Genomic DNA, 17496 nt, shown 5'->3' on the forward strand with positions numbered 1-17496 from the left:
GTCACCACATGGCGGCCATCTTGTTGCGGGAGGCTCTCTCACCCATAACATTGTGTTGGTAGTGGTAAATAACCATAACTTGCTCAATTTTCAACCGATTTTGAAACGGTCTGGTTTGTTATAAACGTCAGAGATGTAGATATGACACTGTGTACTTATGAATAATTATGTTATTTTCTAAAAAAAAATAATAATTTATGCAGTGTCATAACTACATCTCTGACGTTTATAACAAACCAGACCGTTTCAAAATCGGTTGAAAATTGAGCAAGTTATGGTTATTTACAACTACCAACACAATGTTATGGGTGAGAGAGCCTCCCGCAACAAGATGGCCGTCATGTGGTGACGTCCGGCTCCGTCGAGCGAGATATCTAGTCTTTATATATATCTATGGTCGGGCCCATGTGCTTTTTGTCACATGAGGATTTGAATAAAGAAAAGAAAGATTTTCTAAAGCTTATGTGCTAAGTGGTATAACGTTGTGAATCACTGTATATGTAGAAAATACTGAATGCGAATTTTAAACTCAATCTTCTCTCTAGCCTTTAAAACACATTTATTCTAATGTGTAGGAATTTGTCCTATATAGTCATTTAAGCTGAAGCCCTTAAATTGAACTGAATTGAATACCTTTTTTGTCTTCAAGAAAACATACATGTCGCTGAGAGGCTAAGGGTCAACTTCTTGGAATGTGCACAAACTCATGAATTAAAGCAATCTCAGTGATCAACTAATAATATGGCCTCCCCACTCACCCTCTGTCCCTTCCACAAAGGTGAACAGGTAATATAAACTACAACCGTATGTACTACATACCAAAGTAGTCTCAGGTTCTAAACCAACAACCTGTATTTTAGATCCGATTCCAACTAAATTACTTAAAGAAATTCTGCCCCTAATAGATAATTCGTTACTTAACACAATCAATCTGTCATTATCATCAGGTTATGTACCACAGTCTTTTAAAATAGCTGTAATCAAACCCCTACTCAAAAAACCCACCCTAGACCCAGAGGTTTTAGCAAATTACAGGCCAATATCTAATCTCCCCTTCCTATCTAAAATCTTAGAAAAAGTTGTAGCCAATCAGCTGTGTGAGTTTCTCCAGGAAAATAATATATATGAAGACTTTCAGTCTGGGTTTAGAACCAATCATAGCACAGAGACAGCCCTGGCAAAAGTCACTAATGACCTTCTAATAGCTTCAGATCAGGGACTTGTGTCTGTCCTCGTTCTGTTAGATCTCAGTGCAGCATTCGACACAATTGACCATCAAATTTTATTAGAGAGACTAAAACAGTTAATTAACATTAAAGGAACGGCCTTAAACTGGTTTAAATCTTATTTTGCTGATCGCTCCCAATTCGTTCAAATCAATGATGAGTCATCGGTGCGCACCAAAGTTAACCATGGTGTCCCACAGGGGTCTGTGCTCGGCCCAATTTTATTCTCATTATATATGCTTCCACTAGGAAACATTATCAGGACACACTCGGTAAATTTTCACTGTTATGCGGACGACACCCAGTTATATTTGTCAATAAAACCTGATCAAAGTAATCAATTAACTAAACTTCGAGCATGTCTCAAGGACATAAAAACCTGGATGACCCGCAATTTTCTCTTATTAAACTCAGATAAAACAGAGGTTATAATACTCGGCCCTAAACACCTTAGAGATACATTATCTAATGATATAGCTGCGCTAGATGACATTGCCCTTGCTTCCAATGACACAGTCAGGAACTTGGGAGTGATCTTCGATCCTGATTTGTCCTTTAATAGTCACTTAAAAGTAATTTCTAGGACCGCGTTTTTCCACTTGCGTAATATCTCAAAAATCAGACATGTCCTTTCGCAAAAAGATGCAGAAAAACTAGTCCACGCCTTTGTTACATCGAGACTGGACTATTGTAATTCATTATTATCAGGCTCCAGCAGCAAGTCGTTAAAGACTCTGCAGCTGGTCCAAAATGCCGCAGCACGTGTCCTGACGAGAACTAAGAAAAGAGAGCACATTTCTCCAGTATTAGCATCGCTACACTGGCTTCCTGTTAAATCTAGAATAGAATTTAAAATTCTCCTCCTCACCTTCAAGGCCCTTAATGATATGGCACCTCTTTACCTTAAAGAGATGTTAGTTCCATATCAACCTACTAGAGCACTCCGATCCCAGAACTCAGGTTTACTTGTTGTCCCTAAAGTCTCTAAAAGTAGAGTAGGAGCCAGAGCTTTTAGCCATCAAGCCCCACTGCTGTGGAATAATCTCTCACTTTCAGTTAGGGAGGCAGACACGCTCTGTTCGTTTAAAAGTAGACTCAAAACCTTCCTTTTTTATAAAGCTTATAGTTAGAGCTAATTTGTGCGATGTTCCAAATTTGATTAAATGGCAAAAACCCCTGATGATGCTAAGACGCACAGGGAATTTATGACACAAGACACACGGAGCTTCTCTTTCCTGCTTCTCCTTCCTTTTCTCCATATTTATCACATCAAGATAATTCTTATCTGATCAGTACATGTTACTAACTTGACCCCTTTTCCCGGAGTTTCTGTGCCTTAGCGCCCGCGGATGCAGGGCCACAGCTGTGGCCGCACCATGGATTATGATTGTGGATCGCGTGTCGGAGGTCGCAATGGTGGATCCAGTTCGGTGGATTCTGTATCGTGCCAGCTGATCGTCGTTGTAATGGAGGATCCTTTGTCGCGTTGGCATCGGATGATGAGGGACCACGACCGAGGCGGCAGCTGATAATGGATTCTAACTGGCGGCGGTGGACAATGACTGTGGATTATAGTGGATCCCATCCTGATGCTGGATCGTGGTCTTGCTGCTGGCCAGAGACTGTGATTGCAGCGGGACTGCCTGACACATAGTATTGAAAAATGTTTAGCCTAATGGATGCTGCTAAAAATCCTGATGATGTTTTCTTACACCTGACATCTATTGCACTTCTGTCCGTCCTGAGAGAGGGATCCCTCACATGTGGCTCTCTCTGAGGTTTCTACATATTTTTACCTGTGAAAAGGGTTTTTAGTAGTTTTTCCTTACTCTTGTTGAGGGTTAAGGACAGAGGATGTCACACAATGTTAAAGCCCCATGAGACGAATTGTTATTTGTGAATGTGGGCTATACAAATAAAACTTGATTGATTGATTGATTGACATACCACAACTATAACCTATGCGACCTACTTCCTGCCAAATTCAAAACAAAAAAATATTAATAAATTATTCAAATAATAACCCCAAAACAAAATTCCATTACACCTTGAATAATGACCAAAATAATCTTAGTTTTCTTTAACTTGTTCATGGCTCCTATACCATTTATTTTAGTTCATTCCTTTTTTTGCCATTGGTTTTAATAATAATTGGTTTTAATAATCATGATACTATCATGATTATTATTATTATTATTATTAGTAGTAGTAGTATGTAACAATTGTATAACACTGTGCTTGCAGGACTCATGTATTAGGGTTAGGGTTAGTAGTAGTCCTCGGTGCGGCCACAGGGGGCGACACCTCTCAGTCGGCGCCGCGGAAGAGTCTGTATATCTCCAGGCTGTCCTCCTGACGCAGAGCGTGATGGAGCCGGGGATCGAACCACCGCACAACAACAACACGCCGACTGGAAACGACGAGCCTCCCGCCCACGGCCTCCACAGCAAGCGGCTGAAGGAGCTGGAGAATGCCGCCCTGCAGACCACTCTGATCGCACACATGGAGACGGAGGCCGGGGCGGACGCCGGGAGCTGGACGGAGCAGCAGCCCGGCGCGGAGGACACCGAGGCGGCCATGGAGGAGGAAGAGGAGGAAGAGGAGCGAGATGTCTCCAAGCAGCTTGCGGAAGAGGAGCTGACCCTGACGGACCATTTGAACAAACGCCTGCTCTCCTCGTTTCTGGAGAAGCTGAACCAAAGGGACCTGGCGCTGCCCGGGGTCCAGCGCCTGGACTGCGCTGTGGCCGACGAGGACTCGAACAGGGCCGCGGAGGAGTGGTGAAGCACCGGGCTGGTGAAGCACCGGGTCGGGGCGGAGGAGTGGTGAAGCACCGGGCTGGTGAAGCACCGGGCTGGGGCGGAGGAGTGGTGAAGCACCGGGCTGGTGAAGCACCGGGCTGGGGCGGAGGAGTGGTGAAGGACCGGGCTGGTGAAGCACTGGGCCGGGGCGGAGGAGTGGTGAAGCACCGGGCTGGTGAAGCACTGGGCCGGGGCGGAGGAGTGGTGAAGGACCGGGCTGGTGAAGCACCGGGCCGGGGCGGAGGAGTGGTGAAGGACCGGGCTGGTGAAGCACCGGGCCTGGGCGGAGGAGTGATGAAGGACCGGGCTGGTGAAGCACCGGGCCGGGGCGGAGGAGTGGTGAAGCACCGGGCTGGTGAAGCACTGGGCCGGGGCGGAGGAGTGGTGAAGGACCGGGCCGGAGGAGTGGTGAAGGACCGGGCTGGTGAAGCACCGGGCCGGGGCGGAGGAGTGGTGAAGCACCGGGCTGGTGAAGCACCGGGGCGGAGGAGTGGTGAAGGACCGGGCTGGTGAAGCACCGGGGCGGAGGAGTGGTGAAGCACCGGGCTGGTGAAGCACCGGGCCGGGGCGGAGGAAGGCAGCGGGGCCACGGAGGGGTGGATGACGGCAGCGTGCACAGGAAGCACCACCTTGCCACTTCCAAGAGAGACTTACATTATGTCCTGTGTATATCTACCCTGCGAGGTGTGTGTGGAGAGGTGGCTGTTTTTCAATGGTGAGAATGGGTGAAAACGAATTAAGAAAATGCAATAAATGACTATGATATGAAGTGTGTTGTACTCTGGTTACTCACAGCTGGCTGCTGGGAGCATATCTGGATTTTGAAGTGACATCCAATCCACAGCAGATGTCACTATGCACCAAAATATACACTCAGCCTCTGAAGACTGATGCATTTTATTACTCCTCAAGTCCCATCAATAGGGCCTTAAAATAAACTATAATTAGATTGAATGTAATAGAAGAATGGTGACAGTGAGGAACTTGAACAAAAGTGTTTATAAGTCCAAAGATAAATACATGTACTGAAGTCGATTCATCTAGTCCAGTAAACGTCAATTTGAAATTTACAAAAGTATGATCTTGTATATAAAAGCTGCTCTTTACCCCCCTTTTTTTAACTGCAGATTCAAATGACTGCTGTAAACTTTGCCAATTTCCTTATTTCTTTATGTTGGCCCAAGACGCTGCCTCAACAGCATATACGGATGTGGGCCACTTCAGGTAATGATGTGGCACTTCCGGCTTTCTTGTGGCCCTGAACAAAGTGTATGTAAGCCTGAAGAGGCCCACTTGTAAAATCTAAAACATGGACTAATTATCGAATTATTAAATTCGGGCCACCTTTTGCCCCTTTGGTTGACGTGGTATTGCTATGGCTCAGTTGTGGCCCAGATCTGGCAAAGAGGAGCAGACCGCCCTTGCCATCCTTCAGTGGGGGTAAGATCTGAGCCAAATTCTGATAAATGGGACTACACTTCTTCTGCGAGACATTATGACGCTAATTGAACATGTGGGCATTGGCACATAATTGTGGACATGTTGTTTTTTACATTTTGGACGTTCAACGGTGACTTTGTATCCTACAAAATGCATTCAAGAGGGGAAGAACTGAAAGGTCAAACTCAAATTTACCTTTTAAAAAGTACACCCAGTCATTTTGGATTAAAAGAGGTATTTGATTTCAGACATTTGTAAACTAACGCCTAAAGCTTTTACATGCAACTTTCTCCTGACACAGGAAATGTGTTGCTGCACTGCACTGCATACAAACTCAAAGAAGTGGATCCTCCCCGCTGATCACATATCTGACCCACAATGCACCAGTTATCTTGACGAGCTGTCTACTGGTGGAGGCTCCACAGGCTTCTGAGGAGTCAGAAAGACTTTTAACTGGGGATCAACATCTAGTAACCGCTATTTTACTGAGAGCCAAACCTGCATCATCACATCCAAAGAGAAGGATTTATAATCCAGCTCATCAACAAAATGAAATGCATATTTCCAGTATAGTGTGATGTTTATTCATGAAGGTGGTCACAGACAGAGAAAGTTGTAACATGTTTTACAGGTTCTATGAAACTGAAACAGTCCAGGTTGAACAGAGGCGACAATTAGAAATTATGCGATAGTTAATGTTAAAGAAAACCTTTGTAAAAGAAACACAAAGTCACTTAACTAAGCAGCTAAACTTCAGAAGCTACCGAACCCATCGAGCGTTTCATTGTTTTCTCTGTCTGTTGGTGAGATTATGCAAAAACCACTGAACTGATTTCACTGAAACTTGGTGGCAGGATGCAACATGGGCTGAGGAAGAGGAGCGGATTCAATTAAGGAATAAGGATATTTCTCTTTCTTTAACATTATGAAATAGGATTATTAGAATTAGTTAATTGAATAGATTTCCCCACAAAATAATGCAGAGATCTTTAAGAAAACCATCAGACATATTTTGGAGGACTGATATCTATGAGTCTGTGCAGTTTGGTGCAGCTTATTTTTTATTTGAAGTGACTTGGGGTATGGGGGGTAGGGCGCTCTACTGAGTGTTTTCCTTTTAGACTCTTCCCTGTGCATCCACCCTGAGAGTTGTTGAGTTTGTTCTCATGCTGCTGACATTTGTGATGATCAAGGTTATGCCATTAATCGTCCACCAGGGGTCTCACATTGCTTTTTACCTAATCTCCTTAGGCAAAGGTAAAGGACGAAATGTCCATCACATCTGCCCAGGCAGGAGTCACATTGAACAACGAGCGTACTGAACATACAGTTAAAAGAGGAGTTTGATAACAAGGTTAAGTTGAATTACAATAAAGGTGCCTGACTCTATTTTTTTATATAAAGATGGACGACATGCCAGCGACATACCAAAAATGAAGCCAGAGCATCTCAATCGCCACCTGGTGTTTGGTCGCAGTATAGGTAATAAACACTGCCTATTCCATGGTAATGGGTGGGACATAGACCAAACAAAAGGTCTATACATTTTTTTGAAGTTTCTGTCATTTCAGATAGTTCACACTGGTCTGAGTCTAAAGGTGAATTTGTCAATAAGGAATTTGCTGAATAAGTGACAGATAAGACAAATTCTGAAATGGTTGAGTGTGGGTATCGACAGGACCTCGCTACTGCAGCTATATCCCGCCATCGCTACAGCACAAACTCTGGCTCCTAATGTACAAAATGATGGTGTTCGTATACAACTTATTTTGGCGGGAGTACAGTGGGAGGAAGTGGAGACGCATCGTCCATCTTTATTTTCAGTCTGTGGTCTGTTCACAAACCAGACTCTGTTTACCTCAGACTGTCACATATCCAGTAACCAAGCAAGATATGGAGCATTCCTGAATGAACGTCCCGATGAAAGACACTTTCAACATTAAAGGAATTTAAACAACACCTGAGGATATTTGATTACAGTCGATATCTTCCTCAGCACAATAATTAAATAGCTCCAAACCCGGGGCAGATGTCATACCTTCAAAAAGATTCACAGCAGAAAAATAGACAAACGCTACAAATGATTACTGCTTCTGGTGAGGAAATACCACTACTTGGATTCAATAATCTTCAGTACTTTTATGCTATAAGTGGTGAAGTATTATTCCCATGATTTGTCAGTTCTTTTCCATTTACATCGTCTTTGTGCCGGTTCCTCAAAGGCACGAGCTGTGGTTCAGCTGCTTTGTCGCTCTGGAAAAAAAGACCAAAATTCTGAATTCATGATACACTTTAAGTTTACGTTTTAAAATCCGAATCCTTGACATATTCTTAATTTTGCTTGTCTACACTGAAACAGTGTGTGTGCTTTTAGGCAGATGAGTCTAAGTTCAGGTTGAGACTCGGAGTGTTGGTTTAAATGCGTGTGGATTTGCTGTGTAGATGATGCTATCATATGTGCATCATATGTATATTGCATTCATACATTTAGTACGCAGCTAAATGTGATATCTCATTAATCTATAATAATCATTAATTTCTTTACCCTGTTATCCCCGTTCAGGCTCACAGGCGTCATCATCATATCCGAAGCTGCATCGCGCAGAAGACAGGGACACACTCTGGACATTGTTCCAGTCTTAGGACAAACACAGACATCCAACACATTCACATTTATACATGAGTGTCATGATAATTGTGTTCCAAAAGGATGTATTCATACATGGCTGACATGGAGGAGAAACATGTGAAACATGAGTTTAGTTACATTTATGTTTTTAGGTTTATTTATATAACCTCTGTCATGGAGGTTGTTTTCAATCCTGTGGATATTGTTCGTTTGATTGTTTGTTTGAAAGCAAGATACAAAACAACGGAACCGATTTCCATGAAACTCAATGGAAGGATGTGATAGAATTACACTCAGTGGAATACAAATCCAGAATCCTCCCAATGATCTGGATCCACATTAAAAACTCCATTGGTTATTCTTTGAGGCAAACCACATCCCTACACCTACATTTAAATCAATTCAATAACTATGGTGTAACCGTGCTTACAAACAATCCAGCCCACAAGCACACAGGCAGTGAAAACATAACCTCCTTGGTTGAGAACTTGCATCAACTAAAGCTGTTATCACAGTACTCACCCTTTGCTCTGAATGAAGCTCCACTTGCTTTTTATTCAGGTCCCACCACAATAAACCCTCTTGAATATCACTCCTCTTTGTCGCTCCTGTGTGGAGAGAGAAACATCTGCTTATTCTTATCGTTGATTATTAATGATACGTAATACAATTTCATTATTAACTGTCTAGTAGAATATATGAACAAAGCTGTATTTTCATGCCACAGCAGGTGTACTGGATTGTATGTAAGTAAATGTCTGAACTGGCAGCTCAGTGTATTTTATTGGCTCTAATTCAAACAGCAGATCTAAAGTTTCAACCTCAATCAGCAGTTTTCACTTCAGCCAAACTCAACAGCAGTTCATTGACCTTTATCTCCTCACCTGTTGCATAACTCACTATGACCCCGACTAGAATAACTGTACTTGTTGCTGTAGCACCAAAGTAGAGGTAGGACATGGAGTAGAAGTTAAGCAGGCCCCTAGTTTTGGAAAAGGCAGGGTGAAAAGCAGTTAGTAAAAAAAGTAGAGTTGTGTGTCAGTCGTTGCCGGATAACTCACTGACCCCTTATCATCCGGCTGCAGTGGTATGAAGATTGACTGCTGGTCCTGGTCGGGGCTGCTGGTCAGGCTGATGTTGACACGTGGGCAGTCGCCGGTGAAGCTTGGCAGGACACCCATCGTCTCTTTACTGGGAGGGTAAAGAGTGGAACCAACAGCCAGCCACAGAGAGATGCAGAAGCCCGATATCATTCCTGCGAACGCCCCCTGAGAGACAAGATCACAGAGTCGTTTACAGAATACAGAATGAATACGGGCTGAAAAGAAATTGATAAAATTAGAATAAAATAAAGTATATAAGAACAATTCGATTGTATGAACAAGAGGTTGTTCCTCTGAGATGGTGTGTTTCTGGGGACATGATAATGAAGCGTTGTTTGGTTCAGCTCAGGATTTTTGATTCTGCTGCTTTCATCCACATGGACTTCAAACAACACAATTCAACGTGTGTGAAAAATAATGTACAATGTGTTTCTGATAAACTGGATCACCTGCCACTCACCGGCCGGTTGGTCGCCGGAACAAACATCCCCAAAATGAAAACACCTAGTAAGGGCCCGCTGACTACACCCATGATGGTGAATGATCCCTGAGGAGAGAGAATAAAAGAAACTATTGAAACAGTGGTGATTCAGCTTAGAAATATGTAAATAATGAGTACAGATCTCATTGTGCAGTTCATCATCACCGTTTGCCAATATTTTTAAATGATGGTGTGTTTTATTTTAGATTTTGTGTTATATCACTTGGTGTCTCTGACTTCAGAGGACATTGAATTTATTTGCATATTGTCTTCTTGTCATGATGCATTTGTAAAATGGCCGTTACATGTTGGATTATATATGATGCGATATGGCTATATTCATATATTACACCTGCAAAACTCCCCAGTCCAGCAGGGAGGACAGAGCCGCCACAGTGATACAACCAGCTCCATACAAGAAAGCTTGGAGAAAAACAGAAGAGCAAACACAGACGTAATGTAGCAGAGGTGTGGACAATACCAATTTTACATTCCCACAATATTAGCAGTGGTTGTTTGAATTGTTACACGGTCAGTGAGAATTAACCTACACAGTCCTTTGGAAATAAGAATTTGCTTCTTCTGGCTGATGTTGACAAGATGAGGTCGCAGCAAATCCTCCATCGTCACGGCTGCCATGGCGTTGATACTGGTGGAAACTGTGCTATTAAAAAGACATGTGTTATCACACATCATCCCCCTACTGGCCATGTTTATATTCTGCTACGACATGACGGCTCCCAAAAAGGGAAGCCACACCATCTTAATCGCCCCCTGGTGGCTGACTGATGTATAAATCATAACCCTTTCCTCCTCCCCACTTTAAAGGACAGTTTCTAAATAAGTGACACTAAATCATCTGGAAGAATAGTGGCTAGCTGCAGCAAAAGTTAGAAAACTCAACTTCTCCATGTTAGTACACGTCAAGTACATTTATTCTCCAAGAATACACTGACACTGATGTGTTTCCAAGTTATTTGATGCTATAAAAACAGGGTGAAACTATATGATTGACAGTTGAGACTGACTTGTGATTGGTCAGATATTTATTTGTTTTGGTTCCAAAGACAATCACAGTAACTAGTCATTGTGGTAATGCACCAAACATAGGGTCAAAACAATATAGTTAGTACTAACTCCACATAATGGGACTTTAATGGGGATATGATAAGATTCTAATACCTCAGAGTGCCGCTGTATGCACTGGCAAGGAAAAGACCCGGGAAGCCCGGATGATTTCTGAATATGTCCAATACAAAGTACGGCATGTACTTCATCAGACCAGTGAGAGGGGTAAAAGAGAGAAGTTAATATCAGTGAATATCAAAAATCTATATTTTTCTGTTGCTCTTCAATAATTATAATCATAATGTGAAAATAATGACTCATAATAAGAGTCTTGGCGGTGAAGTTAGCTTTTGGTTGGATCTTCATAGACATTCACTTTGGATCACATCATTTAATACAGTTTCCATGTCACGTGACCTACTTTCTTCAAAACAAACGCCAAATTTTATTGATACCTCAGATCAGTGGTTCTCAAATGGGGGAACACACATATATGTTTAATATCTTTTTAATACTTTTCTCTTGTGTTCTTCTTACTAAGCAGAAGTTTAGTTATTATTCCAAGAAACATACGGGGGTTCCTGGAATATTTTCTATCTTGTAGGGGGTCCTCGGCTGAGAAAATATTGAGAACATCTGGCCTCACCAAACAGGACAGACTTCTTTTTAATATATTTTAGTGCTTCTTACATTTTGTATGATTTTGAATATTTTTAAATACCGTACTTATTAAAATGATAAAATGTGATTTTAAAATATTTTAATCTATAACAAATATCAGAAGCACGAAAATTGAATTAAAGGAGTTGTGTCATGTTTATCTCAGGTAATACAATTAATAATAGAACCATTCAGTGATTGATAGAAGTAAATCTCAAGGGGCAAATGTTTCCAGTGAGAAAGGATGAATGTAAAATCATGAAGGAATCACACTGAGTTAGAGATGGATTAAAGTTATAATATCAGTATCAGAGTGAGGCTTTCACACTGGATCAGCTACACAGGCTTATGCTCATGGATCAATATGCAGATTTGTTTCTGGTGTGTCATTGTTACCAGATCAGGAGCAGCAATTTTCCCAGACTTCAGTGGATCACAGTGGGCGTAATATGCAAACATGACGATGCCACAGGTTCCTGCACTACCCACCACGAGGAACAGACCCACTTGGTTCACAAACAGCGCCCTGCATCAAAGTACAGGTCAAGGTCACACCTGGTCTTCAGGTTTTACTGACAACAAGCAGGCCTCCATCAGTGACTCTTTATAAAGGTGGACGAATTTTCGACAGTTCCTAAAAAAGTGAAACTAAATCATCTTGATTGCCTCCAGTGGCTGGTTGCAGAAAAACTTAGAAACCTCACCTCCTCCATGTTATGCTCCATCTTTACTAATAGTCTATGGTTCCCACTCACCACTGGGCGTCCTTCTCTGTCCTGCAGGAGATGTAACGCTGCACTTGAGCTTGGTTCACTCCGTACATGGACAGCCAAACCATTGCACCACCAACAGTGAGGCTCCAGGGGGAATAGCGCTTCCGCGGGTCGACATCAAAGCTGGAGAAAAACATTATCGAACAAAATCAGTCACATTCCAAACACCAGCAGTTCATATTAACATTCTGGAAACGTGTTCCACGACCAGAGCAACTGAAATCCGATTGCAAATTGTTCATATTTTTGCAATTGGCTTTTTTTTTACCAAAAAGTCGATCTATAAGTATATGTAGTTATGCAGTATCTCAAGGTCAACATATTAACTTTCTTCTGCAACTTTTGACCACACCTCACTGATGCAAAGACCATCTTTGATCAAAGGATCTGTTCTCACATAAAGGCATTATCAATGTGAAATAACGTTAACCATCATGTAGCTAAACTGTGATCATATGATGAGAGCAGAATAAAATTACTCATTAAAATTTAAGCGTGAGCCATTCCTGGCGATCTCCAGCACCGCTGCAGGACCACCAACTAGAACTGTGCCGTAGATGAAAATGGCCACAAAGCCGGACAACATGACAATGATCTGGAAGACGTCAGTCCAGATCACAGCTTTAATCCCACCCTGTGAAAAACACACACAGACCGAGAGTGAGACAACAACTGAGACTTTTCAGTTAAAATCTGGACACTTTTCTTTCTACCAGAATCAGAGTTTATTGCCGAGTAGGTTTACACATACAAAGAAAGTGCTGTGGTGTATTAGAACAAGCACAAATGTAAAAAACTGTATGAAAATATTATAAACAATAGAAACTTAAGAAAACATTTGTGCGATATGAACGGTAGATATTTTAAATGTCATGTATTTTCAGTGTGCAGGTTAATGGCCACGTAAAGTTCAAGTGTAAGAATACATTTGTCTGAGTGAGGTTTGGAATAATGAAATATTTTGGCTATACTCAAGTCAGTTCCTATGTCATCATCATTAATGTTTGTAGAAGAAGTTTCCGGTTCGACACAATTTTGAGTGCATGGAAAACAAAATGTTCTCACCATTGTGGTGTACAAGGTGCAAATGATCCCAGTCGAAAAAAGAGATGCCCACATATTTAATCCAGTAGCTGAAAGAAGAACAAAGGTTTCTTAGAGTTTGTTCATATGGAATGTGGACTTTAAATGAAGCTTAGTCACTGATGGTGTCACAATACACACAAACTACAATAGTTTTGCTTTATTTTTGAAGAAATTGTACTTTCTTGATTCTTGTTGTTCTGGGTTTGTACCCTCGGGGTTGAATGCACTTATTGTAAGTCGCTTTGGATAAAAGCGTCAGATAAGTGAAATGTAATGCAATGTAATATCTTTTTTTCACAATTCATCATGGTCTAACTTTAATAAGTGAGTTCATTTTCTTTCTGTCCAGAGGGGCAGCTGAGTCACAGAAGGTAAATAGGCAGTGTCTTAAGCCCCGAGCTGTATGCATGGAGGGCGTCAGGTGATCTCTCCTACCTTGGTTGAGGATCAAGGCGGGTGCATAGATGACGATCCCAGTGTAAAGCAGCTGCGAAAAGGAAACACACAATAAATGTGCAAACAATGAAGCGTGGAGTCTGATCCTGAGCCATGGCTAATCTTCGTATTAAAGAAAGCTTTTGGGAACTTGACACCGTCTAAATACAAGTTGGTCTTTGACAACACTGAGGAACAGAGTGCAAGAGGTCTTCTTACCGTCGCGACGAGGAACTGGATGCTTCCCAACAGCTGCATCCCTCTGCCAAATCTCATCTTCAGATACTGTGACAGGCAGAAGACCGGAGTTAAAACACATCTCTGCACACGTCCCTTCTCACCTCCTATATTCACATCCTCTGACGACCCTCAGGTTTAATTTGACATTTTGTTGGGGAATCCTGTTTCGACTTCAACACTGTGATTGGTCAGAAATTGTCACTCTTACTGGAGGTATTTTATTCCTTATTAGTTTGTGTTTAGTTTGTTAAAACCTTTAAAACAACCCCTTTATTTTGTTATATTTTTCCACTGCCTTCTTAAAATCAATTCTCTTAATCCTCTGATAATTTTGTCTAAATTAGTTTGCAGTCCTTATGGTTAAAATGCTTCATGCAGCCTTAAAATTTAATTTCTTGTGAGCACAATGATGATTTCATGACTTTATCACATTGATATTTTCTTCGTCATGAGGTTTATTGAATTAAACGATCATAATCATGATTGACATTTAATCCGATCATGATCGTGATCATAATTGATCATCATATTCATTTCTGATCTTGATATGCCATTTGTGCATGCCATATTCATAGTCCTGACTCTTAACATCAGATCTTTAGATCAAACCATGTGAAATGATAACATCTGTATCTTCTCTTATCTTACCGTGTACTCTCTCAGTTTAAGAGACTAAGGATTTATGTCACCATCAGATGTTGAAATGCTTTCACCTGTACTCGCACTCAAACAGCCTCCTCTTCTGCTTCTATTTGCTCTGCTTGTGCTCAAACTATGCATTTGCACTCAGATATTTTGTTGCTAAGACAGATTCCTCTTTTACCTCTTCTTCAGCAGAAGGAGAGCAAATCAGAGCACAAGTTGGGGCTATCAGAGTGTGAGCGCAGGCTTTTGAGTGAAAGCATTTGCAAAATCTGAACATGAAATCAGTAAGTCCTGCTCTCAAGCGGAAAAACACTAATAAAGATCATTAAAAACATATTCTTGAAATATATAGTGATAGTGTGAAAATAACTGAAACCTCATGAAGACCTGATTGGTGCTGGTGATGCCCAGTCGAAAGAAAACGGGCAGGAAGAGGTACGCCGTCAGCAGGGAGTTGATGCTTTGTCCAAGCGTCATGTAGATGAACTTGGAGCCATAGTGGAACGTCTCGGCAGGGACACCCAGAACCTGGACCGCTGACATAAAACTGGCGCAGAGTGACAGCCCCACAGGCACGGCTGGCATACTCCGACCACCGGTGAAGAACTCATCCGCACTCGTCGACCTCTTCCTCAAGGCCTGAAAGAGACCTATGGCCATAGAGATGATTAACATGGTGGCAAAGACAGCGTAGTCCGCCAGCACAAAGCTGGCAGGTCCACTGGCAGACTGATCAGACTCCATTTGATGCCCTCTGCTCTGCTCCGTCGGTTTGCAGTTGAATTCCGATGTTTGGTGGATCTGTAAGAGGACATTTAAATCACCAAACGATCAATAGAGACACATGACACAAGCATATCCAGGTGGTAGTTGTCATTTAGATTTACATTACACATGGTTCAGTGTGAAAAATGTAGTGAACTCTTGTTGTGAGGTTACATGTTGCAGCTGAAAGCCCCTTAATTCAGCCTCTTTCTTCTCTCTTAAATTGCTAGGTGACAAAGTTGCTGAGGGGGGAGAGTCATGATGCTCAAGTGTGAGATTGCCTGGAGGAGCTGACATTAAGATAACTAATTGTGTGTAATTAAAATTTGTAATAACATTTTGGGGATCCAAGGGAGGACCCCCATCTTAAGGCAGGGGGTGTGACGACCCCGGATCGTCCAGAGCTACAGGTGGAGTGGGCATCAGGGGGAATCAGAGCACACCGCGGCCAGGTGTGCTCTGTCCTTAAAAGTCTTGGCGGATCCGTCTCCCGGTCTCTCTAACACTGCCTCTGGGACGAGGTGTTCTCTCCCAGTAGCTTCCAGCCGTTTCTGTTTTGTCTTGTGGAGACTTGTTTTTTGGCTGTTCAGTTAATAAAATTCTGTTAACCGCAACAGTTCACATGTGTCGTCTCCTCCTTGTCACAGTCGTGAGCCGGGCTATGACAGGTGTTAACAGGTCTATACCGAAGCAACCAATGCTGCTGAACAGGCTTTTTAACATATTTTAAATTGCAGCATCATCCATTTACAGCTTCCTTATTGGAACTCATAAGGAAGAATAAAAATAATAAGGAAATAATAAAACAACAATAATAAATATTATTATTATACCACAGTTTGATTAAATTTTCAATCGTGACACATTCTTTGAAACCTGGAAAAACTCTCAACACAGAGCAATCTAGATCTGGTCCAGTTCTGGTCTGGTGTCAACACAGTTTTGTGGTACTATATCACTGTCTGTTTTTACAAGTTGCCAACAGTGAATCAAAAGAAACAATCTTTGTTTGTTATTTTTAGCAGAAAATTGTAAAATATCTCACTCACCAATGCAGCTGCTTCTTCGTTCAGCCAAGTTTGACAGTGAGAGAGGAGTGTGCTGACATACAGCAGCGGGGGGTGCGTTCAGTCAATGACTCCACCCCTGCCCACTTCACCCAGGTGTGCAGTCATTAAAACTGTTAACAATTGCGTGCTCACTGAAAATATGTTTAACATTGTGTGTGTATTTATGATTGTTATAAGTTTAAAGGCACCAAAACGGAGAATAAGCTCTACTGATTGGTTTTCTTGATGAATCCACATTCTGTTTGATTTCTAACAACAATTTTTAAACATTTTCCACAAAATAATTCATGGATCTCGAAAAAAATCCGGCATGTTTCATGGACCTATATGTATATGTATGTGAAAGTTGGTGCAAAGTTTCTCAAGAACATCCTAAGTCAACTGCACAAATGTCAAAGGTTTGGTTAGTGTAAACGCCTCATCTCGTGACTTGTCTCACATGTACTTTTCTTGTTTACTTACTGCAGTGCCTGTTGTTTCTAACACTAAAGGAATAGTTCAACATTTTATGGAATACACTGATTTTTGCTTCTGGTAACGAGTGAGAGGAGAAGATATTTCATTTCTGCTAAGGGTACAGCCAGCAGTCAGTTTGCTTGTTTTTGCTAAATATATGTATATAAAAATGGGATATCTGTATAGGATTTGCAATCAATGGACGCTTCACAACCTAACAAGCTAGCAAAGAAACAGCTGTTACCTCAGTGCTCTAAGGTCTGCAGTCAGAAACTGCTATCACAACTAGAGATTGATGAAGTACAACAGGGGTCTTCAACTAAAATTGCAATAGGTCCAGACATCAACCCTCCTCCCCTTCTGGGGTCCAGATAATTAGAGACATACAAATATGGGCTCTGACTAAATCATTTTTATTAACATTTTTATTGCAGAAGGTTGTTTTTGTAACAATACAAAATCAAACACAAACTGACAAAAATAATCTGGAGGAGGTCATGAGTGGAGAGCCAGACGCTCTGTCCTGGAGCATATTGGGGTGCAGGGTGACTGCACCGGTTGGAGTTGGGCAGCGCAGTCTCCATCTCCTGGTTCATACGTTCTGTTTGACCATTGGAC

General features: G+C 41.8%; 1 protein-coding gene across 1 annotated transcript; it reads right to left on the reverse strand.

The window, feature by feature from the left end:
• Positions 1–6028: 6028 nt before the first annotated feature.
• slc5a5 (solute carrier family 5 member 5) lies at positions 6029–15331 on the reverse strand. Its single transcript, XM_061078019.1, is given in 16 exon segments — positions 6029–7720; positions 8013–8105; positions 8619–8704; positions 8981–9156; positions 9198–9364; positions 9660–9746; positions 10033–10103; positions 10232–10344; positions 10863–10951; positions 11805–11934; positions 12164–12304; positions 12661–12815; positions 13247–13314; positions 13703–13754; positions 13922–13987; positions 14975–15331. Coding segments are annotated over 16 exon segments (1965 nt in total). The 3' UTR covers positions 6029–7606.
• Between the last annotated feature and the right edge of the window lie 2165 nt (positions 15332–17496).

Source organism: Limanda limanda, chromosome 9 (assembly GCF_963576545.1).
Source record: "Limanda limanda chromosome 9, fLimLim1.1, whole genome shotgun sequence".
Taxonomy (NCBI): Eukaryota; Metazoa; Chordata; class Actinopteri; order Pleuronectiformes; family Pleuronectidae; genus Limanda; species Limanda limanda.